The 14516-nt window shown below is 41.8% G+C and overlaps 1 protein-coding gene across 1 annotated transcript; it reads right to left on the bottom strand.

Annotated features, from left to right (window-relative positions):
• Positions 1–709: 709 nt before the first annotated feature.
• On the bottom strand, positions 710–3654 carry LOC129811576 (MARCKS-related protein 1-A-like). Its single transcript, XM_055862997.1, has 2 exons — positions 3364–3654; positions 710–2022 (listed from the first exon to the last, which is right to left on the bottom strand). The coding sequence occupies exons 1-2, from the start codon at positions 3445–3447 to the stop codon at positions 1528–1530; spliced, it is 579 nt and encodes a 192-aa protein (XP_055718972.1). The 5' UTR covers positions 3448–3654; the 3' UTR covers positions 710–1527.
• Positions 3655–14516: the final 10862 nt, after the last annotated feature.

Raw genomic sequence — 14516 nt, 5'->3', positions numbered from 1 at the left:
GACTGGAGGAGTCATTTCATAGAAGCATATGTTCTCTCTTCGCTGCTTCTATTACCTTTGACCTTAAAAATAGGCGAGCAAAACCAATTGAGATTCTCTCCTAATTTCCAACCACGGCTACTTCGTATAGAAAAACACCAATCTTCAGCATAGGTTTCTACCTCACCGGTTGCCATGGTTGCTCTTTGGAGGTTTAGGCTCAGTCCTTGTTAAGTACTGTGACACGTACTTGAACAAAAAGTCAAATATGAAAATGATTGGTGGCAATTAGTGAAACTTCACAACATTTTTGCTAAGCTTTCCTTCACATACAGATTGTTATAAAGCTGTAGTCATACTGCTGTAATGATTGAAAGTGTAGTCTGCTCTAGTTATGAGTGTTTAAGTCAAAAGAATTTAAAGTGAGAAGAGAACGTTCAGCCAAGTGTGATGTGATATACCGACATGCTGTGACTCAGCTCATAAGCACAGTACCTTGGCAGTCATTGATTTGTCAGTTGTTTACCTCAAGCATCCTCCTGGAGTTCTGTAAAGGTGAAGATGTACTGGTCGAAAGGTCACAGAAGAAACTAATGTGGTTTATTCAGCCATTTAAGATCTGTGCGTATATATATATATATATTTTTTTTAAGTCCACTGATAATCCTATCCCAAGACTAACCGGTCTCCCACATCCACGTCGCATAGGATGACAGAGGCAAAACACAGAGGGGATCAAACATTTATTTACTCTTATTAAAAAGTTACAATAAAACCATTAGCATCTTTAAACGATAGCAAAATAAAGAGAACCAAAAATTTTCGCCAAAACATATTTACAGAGACAAATTGCAGATAAAAAGCTCACATTTTTGTACACGACCCCAACATCTGCATCATAAACTCTGAAATGTGAACACCGCAAGACTCAGAAGCTCAAATGTGGTTTAGCCAGAAAATAACCAGAATGCACGAACAAAGACATTTCCTTTTCCCCTCCCCTCCTTGAATTTTGTTTTTCTATACAGCACAAAATACTTAATTTGGGAGTAAAACATAGTAATGTAGAATACATTTTTTTAGACGATGATTTGAAAGGTTTGTGTCCATATAACAGTCATTTCGAGTGAAGGAGGTGTTATGCCCGGCTCCATAACCGTTGTCCATTTTTACATCCCAAGAGATGAAAGAAATAAAACATTATAGGACTGCCACTCGTGTAAAAGTATGCTTCTCCATGAATTGGGAAATTAAGTCCGTATTCCTGATTCATTCTACATCCAATACCTTCCCCACACGCCAGTCCAAGTGTGTACCATGAGGGGGCGCCGTAAGCCAACACTTTCGTGAGAGGGCCAGTGGGATTCCGTCAGTAGAGAAATGATAAAGGCAGTGAACTGGTGGCTGAATCAGCAAACGTGATATAGCCTTCTTCATTTGTCTTCGTTTGTAGTTTTGTCTAGAAGTTTAAGAACGTGGCACGAGTCTCATATATTTATATACTTTAATCTTGGAAAAACAGTTTTAAGTAGCTGCGACGAGTCACGGTCACTCTGTCTTGGGCTCGGTCTCAGATGCTGCAGGTGTCGTGACCTCTGCGGGGGCAGCGGCCTCCTCGGCAGGGGCTTCCTCTGCGGGAGCGGCCTCTGCTGCTGCAGCCTCACCCTCTGGCGCCAGGGTGGCCTCCTCCTTGGCCTCTGCCACAGGCTCGGCGGCTGACGTCTCCTTTGCTGCATGGCCATTCTCCTCTGGCTTGTCCTCCGCCGCGGGGGAGGCGGCCTCCTCCTCGCTGCTCTTCTTGGTCTTCTTCAGCGAGATGCCCTTGAAGGAGTTCTTCAGGGAGAACTTCTTCTTCTTCTTCTTGGCATCCTTGGCGGCCTCCCCCTCGACCTTGGCCACCTCTCCTTCGGCAGCAGGGGCAGCCTCGATGGCGTCTGTCTCGCCCTCTTTGGCTGGCTCGGCTGTGCCATTCCCGTCTACGGAAGCTGCGTCCCCACCGGGCTTGGCAGAGACATCTCCATTGGTTTTAACATGGCCATTCTCCTGTGGACAACAGTGAGAGAACAATTTACAGATGTGGAGAATAATAATGATAATTTTCTAAATAAACTGGTATGGGGAGAAAATTAAGGTAACTATTATAAGCAGCCCATACCAATACCAAATTGACTCAATCTACAAGTCACTGTTGATCAAGAATGTGGCTTAGGAAATAAAAATCAAGACTATTTTAATTCTGTGAGATAGGGCAGCGTGATATGTCCAACCGACGTATCAGAGGTTTGTCGTTGTGGACGATTACTTGACTAGGTCAAATGCATAGCAAAACGCTTCATATGCACAGCAGGTTTGCATTACTCGTATCGACCGCGTGGGGGCAGTCGTACTCCACCACAACCAGTCGAACCGCAAGATGAATTTTGGAACAAAGGAATCCCCATGGAATCAAGCAGATTGCTAAATTTGCAGTTCATTGCAAAATGTCAATATCGTACTCTTCTAGCCTTTCGAATAACCCAAACTAACTCCTCGATTTGTCATATTAAATTGAAATGATTACATGTTCTAGCCTTTTGGCCAAGAATAAATGAGGAAATGAACAATCTGTTAACGTTAACTAAAGAATGCACCAACTGGTAGACGTGCCGCCACAATGAGATGGTTGCTCAATGAGATGGTTGACTGGCAATTGCACCCATTCTAAAACCGTCAGCTAAAGTTAACATAGCGACTCATTGTCCAGGTAACGGGCATACAGGAATGTACAATAAAACAAGGTTTGAGTAGATCATTTAATGTTTCCAGCTCTACAAATTACATCGAAAATTGCACAAGTCTGATTGCTCGCTTTTTTCAACGGGACGCTTTGCTGCCCTGCCCGTGCGCTTTGTTTGTAACGAGCCGTCCTCATTCGCATCCTTTGTCGCCCATCCGAGAGGGCGACCGATGACGGCTTCTAGCACCAACTCACGAGAGAAAGCTAGTTAAAATAAATCCGCTTTCCATTCAGATGATAACTATGTGACTTAGTCCTGTTGTTAAAATACAGACAACTAGCTACTGTACTTGATTAGATAGACTAAGAACTCGAGACGAATTTAACAAAAAGGTAGTGGTTGTGGCGCATGGCACCATCAATTAGCCACTCAACCAAGCACAGTATTAGCTAAACCATTAATTACCACATGTAATCACTGCAATCAAAACAGGTGGTTCGAGAGCGAATAGTCATATTTTTATCCTAATAAGTTTTTGCTAATTAGTCAAATCTACTGTAACTGTTAGCCGTGAGGTATCGCTAGCCTGGTATCACGTTGCCCATCCAACTCACGCTGGAGGTGGGCATTGGGTGCCAATGTGGACGCATACAACTGTTTCTCTTACCTGGCCATTTGTTTTAGCGACAGCCGGGTCGTCGACGACTTTTCCATCAACAGCTACTCCACCCTTGGAAAACTGAGCTCCCATCTTTTAGGCTTTCTAAACAAAAATAAAATCTAAAATAAAAACCGAGACGATTTACGGTTAAATCCAGCCAGAGATAGGTAGATCTTGCCAGATTTTGAAATCCGTGTTGATCCCTTTTACGTTTGAGAAGCAACAAACGTTTCCCCACTGGTCTACTAACCTCACTGCTGCTGAGCACAAATTAAAGAAGGCTAGGGCTACAAGTGTGAGTATTTCAACCGTGTCTCAAAATTGTGGAGGACTCCACCTATGGGCGTGACTACACGGACATACCCAATCTGCAACCGTGGATTGGGGTTGGAATCCCCTCCTCGGCCCCTATCAGCTTCAATGAGAGTGTTCATTACAGATGTTATGAATATGGCGACTGAGCAAGTAAGAATTGTATCTTTATTATCAGATATTTTTATTGAACATAAATAGTAAATAACACTAGTATCATATCTTAAGGTTTCCAAGTACTTTACTCCAAATTAATCTAATTAGAAAATCCTCCATACAGTGCACTGCAATTCTACACTTTAAAAATGAAAGGTTCCTGGAGGCACCTTAAGGGGTTACTCAGATTGCAACACCAACAGAACCCCTAAAGGTGCTTCCAGCCAGGAACCTTTTCCCTGAGGAACCTTTTATAAAGATTCTCAAAGAACCGTTTAGGGTGTTAAGTTTCCTGTAGGAATATTTTATGTCCCATGTATTATATTATGAATAATAATATTGAGTGTCAAACTTGTAAAGTCACAAATTCATTTTATTCACTTAGAAAAGTGCAACATGTCCAGTATTCACAAAGCATCTCAGAGTGCGGATCTAGGATTAGGTCCCCACCTGTCCATACAATCTTATTTTTTTATCTTAAAAACTGATCACTGTTTCGACTTTGACACACTGAATATGGGCCATTATTTATATGCAGTTACTTTAACTTTTTTGGTCGGGTTTCTTCACTTTTGGTTTCATCTGGGCTAATTTTTTCCCCTTGCCTCTCGAACCTCTTCCGCATTTCCTGTACTTGTGCAATGTGAGCAAGTGGCTGTCGTTATTTTTTGTATTTATTCTTTATCATGCCATGCCTCCTTAAAAAATTAAATGTGGAGTGGAGAAATGTCATGAAGGACTATTGGGACTGAGGTCAGAGGAGCAGACTAAAATGGCCTTGTTATGCTGCTGTAAATGTGATGTGAGAAGAACAAATCCAAGCCAGTACATTATGGTCTGGGTAAGCACAATGGTGTATTAAGGTTATTAGTGTGAATTAATGTGAGTAGGAACAGTAATGAATTCTTACATACAGTTGAAGTCGGATGTTTACATACACTTAGGTTGGAGTCATTAAAACTCGTTTTTCAACCACTCCACAAATGTCTTGTTAACAAACTATAGTTTTGGCAACAAGTAATTTTTCCAACAATTGTTCACAGACAGATTATTTCACTTATAATTCACTGTATCACAATTCCAGTGGTTCAGAAGTTTACTTACACTAAGTTGACTGTGCCTTTAAACAGCTTGGAAAATTCCAGAAAATGATGTCATGGCCTTAGAACAGGGGTGTCAAACTCATTCCACGGAGGGCCTAGTGTCTGCAGGTTTTTGGTTTTTCCTTTCAATAAAGCCCTAGACAACCAGGTGTGGGGAGTTCCTAACTAATTAGTGATGTTAATTCATCAATCAAGTACAAGGGAGGAGCGAAAACCCGCAGACACTCGGCCCTCCGTGGAATGAGTTTGACACCTGTGCCTTAGAAGCTTCTGATAGGCTAATTGATATAATTTGAGTCAATTGGAGGTGTACCTGTGGATGTACTTCAAAGCCTACCTTCAAAACTCAGTGCCTCTTTGTTTGACATCATGGGAAAATCAAAAGAAATCAGCCAAGACCTCAGAAAAAAATTGTAGACCTCCACAAGTCTGGTTCATCCTTGGGAGCAATTTCCAAACCCCTGAAGGTACCACGTTAATCTGTACAAACAATAGTACACAAGTATAAACACCATGGGACCACGCAGCCGTTATATCGCTCAGGAAGGAGACACGTTCTGTCTCCAAGAGATGAACGTACTTTGGTGCGAATAGTGCAAATCAATCCCAGAACAACAGCAAAGGACCTTGTGAAGATTCTGGAGGATACAGGTACAAAAGTATCTATATCCACAGTAAAACGAGTCCTATATTGACATAACTTGAAAGACCGCTCAGCAAGGAAGAAGCCTCTGCTCCAAAATTGCCATAAAAAAGCCAGACTACGGTTTGTAACTGCACATGGGGACCAAGATCGTACTTTTTGGAGAAATGTCCTCTGGTCTGATGAAACAAAAATAGAACTGTTTGGCCATAATGACCATCATTATGTTTGGAGGAAAAAGGGAGAGGCTTGCAAGCTGAAGAACACCATCCCAACCGTGAAGCACGGGGGTGGCAGCATCATGATGTGGGGGTGCTTTGCTACAGGAGGGAGTGGTGCACTTCACAAAATAGATGGCATCATGAGGGAGGAAAATTATGTGGATATATTGAAGCAACATCTCAAGACATCAGTCAGGAAGTTAAAGCTTGGTCGCAAATGGGTCTTCCAAATGGACAATGACCCCAAGCATACTTCCAAAGTTGTGGCAAAATGGCTTAAGGACAACAAAGTAAAAGTATTGGAGTGGCTATCACAAAGCCCTGACCTCAATTCTATAGAAAATTTGTGGGCAGAACTGAAAAAGCGTGTGCGAGCAAGGAGGCCTACAAACCTGACTCAGTTACACCAGCTCTGTCATGAGTAATGGGCCATAATTCACCCAACTTATTGTTGGAAGCTTGTGGAAGGCTACCCGACATGTTTGACCCAGGTTAAACAATTGAAAGGCAATACTACCAAATACTAATTGATTGTATGTTAACTTCTGACCCACTGGGAATGTGATGAAAGCTGAAATATATAATTCTCTCTACTATTATTCTGACATTTCACATTCTTAAAATAAAGTGGTGATCCTAACCGACCTAAGACGGGGAATTTTTACTAGGATGAAATGTCAGGAATTGTGAATAACTGAGTTTAAATGTATTTGGCTAAGGTGTATATCAACTTCTGACTTCATCTGTATGTATATGAGCAGTAGATGAGAATGTAGTATCAGGAGACAAAACATGAACCTGAACTAATAAGTTACTGTTCTCTCTTTTCAGCTATGTGACAGCCTCAAAAATGTCTGTTCTCTCAACGAGGGGTACTTTTGAATGAGCGCTGTGCACACATCCATGTATTGCTGGGTAGTGGAGTACCTAAAGATAATGAGAAACATACAACATTGCATTTTGACTAACAATTCTGTTTGTAATACAAATGACATTGATTGAGCCTCTTGAAATATTGGTGTTTCGCTTCAAATCGGATGGGGGACTGGTGGATCAAAGGCAAGTAGCAGGCTAGGGTAGTGGACGAGGAAGTGTATCTTTGTAACTGTCTTCCCTAGAAACAGCTCCTGGAAGAGAGCTTGAAATTCATTGATTTGTTCTGCCAGATATGGGATCCAGGATCTTTTTAAAACTGAGGCCAAGATGTCGGATATCTCTCGAAGCAGGAGGTAGAGATCAGGAGCACTGACATTTTGTATTTGACTACCAATCATTTGGGGGAGTAAACGGAAAAGTGTAAATTTTTCTGATGCACTTCTGAATAGATGGCCATTCTTCCTTAGGATTCTCTCGGGTAGTGGCACAGGTTTAGAAAACACATCGCGTTTGCAATAAAACAAGTTCTCAATTTCATAGTTAATCTGGGCAAGAGTAATTTGCCTCTCTTGAACTAGTTGTTGCAGCACTAGTCTGAGCACTGTGGGTATGATGCCCTCATGAAGGTCATGCATGACATCTGGTGGAAACAGATAGGTAATTGGAGATGGCACATGATTCAGCTGAGAGAAGCAACAGGCTTTTGTGATGCCATACATCGATGCATTGTCTAGATTTTCTTCCACGGCCTGCAGATGGTACTTGTAGTTGTCTGGGTCACGCATGGTGAATTCCTCTTCAGTGATTTCTGAGCAAATGTCCCCCTTGGTAGACAAGCAGAAGCGACAAATGCGACCAGAGGAAATTATTTTGCTCAACCCTGCAACTGCATGTGCAGAGAGATTATCTACTGAGATTGTTGTGATTGTGCCTCAGAAGGTTTTGTTTTCCCCATTGCATGATAACTTCATAGCCTATGTTTCCAATTCCTGGATGTCACATATCAAAGGCTTGAATACTTCTTCATAGGTGGTGACTTGTTTTTGAATGACGCAGTGATGAACCAGTGTGGAGATGTATATATTTTGGAGTCGGGAAGTATCCTTGTCGTCAAGATTTCCTAATCTTAAATACACTGTGTTCATTTTGTGCGTGCCTTTTTTAGAACCCAGTGGATTGAATACTTCAAATTCATCACCATAGAACTACAGACAGAGGCTCTGCTTTGTTAGCTTGGGATTTGATTTGAACAATTCACCGTCAGTCAAGTCTTCCGGAATTTCATCATTATGTGGCTTTTGATCTTGATTCAAGGTGGCCCAGTCCTCTTCATTACTTGCTATTTTTTTGCAGTGTGCTGACAAGGGAGTAAACGGAAAAGTGTACATTTTTCTGATGCACTTCCAGATAGATGTCCATACTTCAATTGGCCTGACCATACCCAATTATTTCACACAGTAATGCTCCAGCATCCACTCAGAGCTTATGCATCTAATGTATTCCTCCAATACTGCAGCGTTGTTAAGCAAGTCCCTGAGATCGTCATCTTCATCCACATTTATTTTCTTATTTGTAAGGTGAAACCTGAGGGCATCACTGTAGTGTGTCATAAATGCATACAAAAATGGTTCTGAGTTCCTTAACAATGCTACTCTGTACCGTAGCTGGGATGCAGTGTTCTTCCCTGATTTTCAAAGTAAAAAGACAGATATTATTTTTGAGAACTTCAAAAAGTTTGTCAGTGTTGATCTCTGTGGCTTGAACATGTTCAGCCTCTGGTAGACTCTCTATGTCGCTCACGTCATCTTCAATGGGATCAGTCCCAGTCTCAAATTCATCATGAGGGCAATTCTCATCTATGTTGGCGTTTAAAAGCTCTCTGTTGTTTCGGTAGATGTGTGACCGATATGCGCTGAAACATCTATTTGTTTTTGTCAACACCCATTAAGTCCACAGATAATTAGAAAACATGGTTCATGCTGGTGATAGAGTCCAATATGTGTAAGTAGTCTTGACACAGATAAAGTATGTTTGTTTCAAAGTGGACAATTGAATAGAGTTGGCATTCTTCAGACAGATTGTGAACCTTGAAATGATGGAATGGAATCATGAAGATTATTAGTACTCAGCCACTTGCAGACATCATCAAGGGACCAGTCTTTCACGGCCACTCTGAAATTGAAGTTGACACTAATAGCAAAGGTTATTGTTGAGGCTAAAACAAAACATACGCCACTCTTTCCAGACAACCACCTGCCCTCCTAATTTGTATTTATGGTTGTTCCATAACGAAGCAGAGCTTGTCAGGAAAGGTAAAGATGTCCCTCTCTTATTTATCTGACTCCATATTTCTGAGTATGGAACATTATGGGATTCTGCAGTCCCACAAGTGTTGACTCAGATAATATGATGCTCCAAATGAGGCAATAAGTTCTTCTTCCATGTCAACCCAAATTGGCCTATTAGAGTCATCAATAAAGTGAGCCTATTTGGGCAGTTATAAAGGCTTCTTGATATAATGACATGTTAGGGATCTTTAATCCTCCCTTCCAAGTTTTTGCCTGTAATCTAGGTGAATCCTTGCCATTTTAATAGTCCAAATAAACTGAGTAATCAATCAAATTGATTTATATAGCCCTTCTTACATCAGCTGATATCTCAAAGTGCTGTACAGAAACCCAGCCTAAAACCCCAAACAGCAAGCAATGCAGGTGTAGAAGCACGGTGCCTAGGACAAACTCCAAACCTAGGAAGAAACCTAGAGAGGAACCAGGCTATGAGGGGTGGCCAATCCTCTTCTGGCTGTGCCAGGTGGAGATTATAACAGAACATGGCCAAGATGTTCAAATGTTCATAAATGACCAGCATGGTCAAATAATAATAATCACAGTAGTTGTCGAGGGTGCAACAGGTCAGCACCTCAGGAGTAAATGTCAGTTGGCTTTTCATAGCCGATCATTGAGAGTATCTCTACCGCTCCTGCTGTCTCTAGAGAGTTGAAAACAGCAGGTCTGGGACAGGTAGCACGTCCGGTGAACAGGTCAGGGTTCCATAGCCGCAGGCAGAACAGTTGAAACTGGAGCAGCAGCACGGCCAGGTGGACTGGGGACAGCAAGGAGTCATCATGCCAGGTAGTCCTGAGGCATGGTCCTAGGGCTCAGGTCCTCCGAGAGAGAGAAAGAGAGAATTAGAGGGAGCATACTTAAATTCACACAGGACACTGGATAAGACAGGAGAAATACTCCAGATATAACAGACTGACCCAAGCCCCCCAACACATAAACTATTGCATCATAAATACTGGAGGCTGAGACAGGAGGGGTCAGGAGACACTGTGGCCCCACCCGATGATACCCCCGGACAGGGCCAAACAGTCAGGATATAACCCCACCCACTTGCCAAAGCACAGTCCCCACACCACTAGAGGGATACGTTCAACCACCAACTTAACATCCTGAGACAAGGCCGAGTATAGCCCACAAAGATCTCCGCCACGGCACAACCCAAAGGGGGGCGCCAACCCAGACAGGAAGACCACGTCAGTGACTCAACCCACTCAAGTGAGGCACCCCTCCTAGGGACAGCATGGAAGAGCATCAGTAAGCCAGTGACTCAGCCCCTGTAATAGGGTTAGAGGCAGAGAATCCTAGTGGAGAGAGGGGAACCGTCCAGGCAGAGATAGCAAGGGCGGTTCGTTGCTCCAGTGCCTTTCCGTTCACCTTCACACTCCTGGGCCAGACTACACTCAATCATAGGACCTACTGAAGAGATGAGTCTTCAATAAAGACTTAAAGGTTGAGACCGAGTCTGCGTCTCTCACATGGGTAGGCAGACCATTCCATAAAAATTGAGCTCTATTGGAGAAAGCCCTGCCTCCAGCTGTTTGCTTAGAAATTCTAGGGACAGTTAGGAGGCTTGCGTCTTGTGACCGTAGCGTACGTGTAGGTATGTACGGCAGGACCAAATCTGAAAGATAGGTAGGAGCAAGCCCATGTAATGCTTTGTAGGTTAGCAGTAAAACCTTGAAATCAGCCCTTGCCTTAACAGGAAGCCAGTGTAGGGAGGCTAGCACTGGAGTAACATGATCAAATATTTTGTTTCTAGTCAGGATTCTAGCAGCCGTATTTAGCACTAACTGAAGTTTATTTAGTTCTTCATCCGGGTAGCCGGAAAGTAGAGACTTGCAGTAGTCTAACCTAGAAGTGACAAACTAATATTAATATAAATAATAATATTTCTGCATCATTTTTGGTCAGAAAATTTCAGATTTTTGCAATGTTACGTAGATGGAAAAAAGCTGTCCTTGAAACAGTCTTGATATGTTCGTGAAAAGAGAGATCAGGGTCCAAAGGAACGCAGAGGTCCTTCACAGTTTTATTTGAGACGACTTTACAACCATCAAGATTAATTGTCAGATTCAACAGAAGATCTCTTTGTTTCTTGGGACCGAGAACAAGCATCTCTGTTTTGTCCGATTTTAAAAGTAGAACATTTGCAGCCATCCATTTCCTTATGTGTGAAACACAGGCTTCCAGCAAGGGCAATTGTGTGGCTTCACCATGTTTCATCAAAATGTACAGCTGTGTGTCATCCGCATAGCAGTGAAAGTTAACATTATGTTTTCAAATGACATCCCCAAGAGGTAAAATATATAGTGAAAACAATAGTGGTCCTAAAACGGAACCTTGAGGAACACCGAAATGAACAGTTGATTTGTCAAAGGACAAACCATCCACAGAGACAAACTGATATCTTTCCGACAGATAACATCTAAACCAGGCCAGAACTTGTCAGAGTAGACCTATTTGGGTTTCAAATCTCTCCAAAAGAATGTGGTGATCGATGGTATCAAAAGCAGCACTAAGGTCCAGGAGCACGAGGACAGATGCAGAGACTTGGTCTAACGCCATTAAAAGGTCATTTACCACCTTCACAAGTGCAGCCTCAGTGCTATGATGGGGTCTAAAACCAGACTGAAGCATTTCGTATACATTGTTTGTCTTCAGGAAGGCAGTGAGTTAACCTGTTTGGGGTGCAAGCCCGACCTCGGACCGAAAATGACACCCCTGCAGAGCGCGAAATTCAAAATCTATTTTTTAAAAATATTTAACTTTTACACATTAACAAGTCCAATACAGCATTTGAAAGATAAACATCTTGTCAATCCAGCCAACATGTCCGATTTTTTAAATGTTTTACAGAGAAAACACCACATATATTTATGTTAGCTCACCACCAAATACAAAAGTGGACAGACACGTATGAATTATGATTATGAAGTATGAATTATGATTGAAGTAGCATGCACAACCAACCGAAATAAACTAAAACCAACCTAAAGAGCCCAGAAAAAACGACCTCAGATGACAGTCATATAACATGTTACACAATAAATCTATGTTTTGTTCATAAAAAGTGCATATTTTAGCTATAAATCTGTTTTACATTGATGCTACCCAAAAATGCTAATACATAGCTACAGTCTGAATCCAGCCGGGAGTAGCCAGAGAAAATACATACACCAACGTCGGCTACTAATTACACCTCATAAAACATTTCAGAAAAACATATGGTGGATAACTAATGAAAGACAGATATCTTGTGAATACAGACAACATTTCCGATTTTTGAAGTGTTTTACAGCGAAAACACAATATATCGTTATATTAGCTAACATCATAAGCTAGCATAAGGCAGCATTGATTCTAGTCAAGCGCTAGCCTAGCATAGTTAGCAGAGTTAGCATTCAACAGTTCGACATATATATGAAAAAGCATCCCAAATTGGGTCTTATCTTTCTTGGTACTCCATCAGAATGTTGTAACGGGGTCCAATGTCCAGTAGAGTCTTTAGTTGGGTTCCAGAAGGAATTATTTCCCTCTTTGGTTAGCTAGCACGGTAGCATTGCTGCGCCAGAAAGCGTTTCTTCAAAAAATTCTTCCGTCGTTTCACATCTAAAGTCCAGAATAAATTGCAATAATATAATTAAAGTATATTGAAAAAACATACTTTAGGATGATTTTGTGACATGTAGCAAATAATATCGTAGTCAGGCATCATATTCAACGTTATCTACCTTGTTCCAGAAGCCGAGATCAAATTATCCTTCGCGCCCGGATTTTTATTTTAACTGCGCAGGTCTCACAAGAAGTTCTGTTATTCAGTCCAGGGACGAGATATTCGACTCCTTTCAATTCTCACTTCCGCATTACAGTCTGACGAACGCCTCTGACGTGTTAATATGGTCCCAAGTCAAATGGCCTTTTATAGAGAAGGTCTTAAAGAGACACATCGCATTTTGGGAAACTCAATTCGGCTGGGAAAATGGCTGTAAAAATATTTCTGTTCGACTTAGAGAAACAATTCAAACCTTTTTAGAAACTACAGACTGTTATCTATCCAACAGTAGTAAATATATGCATATTGGAAAATAAAAAGTTTCTTAGGAGGCCGTTTGAAAATGTGCACACATTTTCCAGTTTTTTCAATATTCAGCGTGCAGCCCAAACAGGTTTTAATGCGCAACAGCTTTTTCAATTTTCTTTGAGAGGAATGGGAGATTCGATATAGGCCAATAGTTTTTTATATTTTCTGGGTCAAGGTTTGGCTTTTTCAAGAGAGGCTTTATTACTGCCACTTTTAGTGAGTTTGGTACACATCCGGTGGATAGAGAGACGTTTATTATGTTCAACATAGGAGGGCCAAGCACAGGAAGCAGCTCTTTTAGTAGTTTAGTTGGAATAGGGTCCAGTATGCAGCTTGAAGGTTTAGAGGCCATGATTATTTTCATCATTGTGCCAAGAGATATAGTGCTAAAACACTTGAGTGTCTCCCTTGATCCTAGGTCCGGGCAGAGTTGTGCAGACTCAGGACAACTGAACTTTGGAGGAATACGCTGATTTAAAGAGTAATCATTTTGTCTATGGTGTTAAAGGTGTATGCAGGTATGGACAGCAGAAACATGCTGATGGCATAATCTTTATAACATGAGGCCTACCCCACAATGAGATTTGTAGCTTATCCCAGTTCTTCAACTGGTGTTGAATTTTGTTCGAATTTACAGAATTGAAAATAAACATTTCCCTTCCGCTAAGAAACAACTTCTCTTCTCACATACAGAAAGAAGAGAAAATGACACCAGACATTCACCATTCAGTTAGGATTGGAAAATACAAAGGAATTACACAGAACACATAATAATCACACTGTATTGATTGATTGACTGTAAATACATTCATTCACCATTCAGTTGGTATTTAAAAAGACAAAGACATCAGACTACCAGAACAAACAATAATACATTAATTCACCATTTAGTTAGTATTGGAAAAGACAAAGAACTAACACAGAACCCACTGCAAATACATCCAAAGACTTTATAGAGGCTAACCTGTTTGTAGATCCATAGTGAGCTATTGAAAATATACATATTTTGCTCCCCTTTTTTCAATCTTGTCTCATCACTGCAACTCCCCAACAGGCCCGGGAAGGGCGACCCACCTAACTACACCTGCAGGTGTTACAACATTCAACTGGTGGGGCTTCAACAAACATTCAACTGGTGACCGGGGTCAGCCTGCAGGTACCCGGCCCGCCACAAAGAGTCACTGGAGCGCGATGAGCCAAGTAAAGCCCCCCCTCGGCCAATCCCTCCCCTAACCCGGACGATACTGGGCCAATTGTGCTCCGTTCTATGTGACTCCCTGACACGGCTGGTTGTGGCACAGCCCGGGAATGAACCCGGGTCTGTAGTAACTTTTTTAGTGCTGTGATGCAGTGTCTTAGACCGCTGCGCCACTCTGGAGCCCCCCATAGTGAGCTTTAAACTTCGTCTTGCTTTGGTCTGAA

The sequence above is a fragment of the Salvelinus fontinalis genome, chromosome 15, assembly GCF_029448725.1.
Source record: "Salvelinus fontinalis isolate EN_2023a chromosome 15, ASM2944872v1, whole genome shotgun sequence".
Classification (NCBI taxonomy): domain Eukaryota; kingdom Metazoa; phylum Chordata; class Actinopteri; order Salmoniformes; family Salmonidae; genus Salvelinus; species Salvelinus fontinalis.
This window is presented reverse-complemented; position numbering and strand designations above follow the sequence as displayed.

Bases quoted from the DNA above. Each gene is read 5' to 3' on its own strand.
- LOC129811576 (XM_055862997.1), bottom strand. From the start codon at position 3,447: ATGGGAGCTCAGTTTTCCAAGGGTGGAGTAGCTGTTGATGGAAAAGTC. The intron at 2,023-3,363 runs GTAAGAGAAACA...TGTTGTCCACAG, and splicing joins TCGCTAAAACAAATGGCCAG to GAGAATGGCCATGTTAAAAC.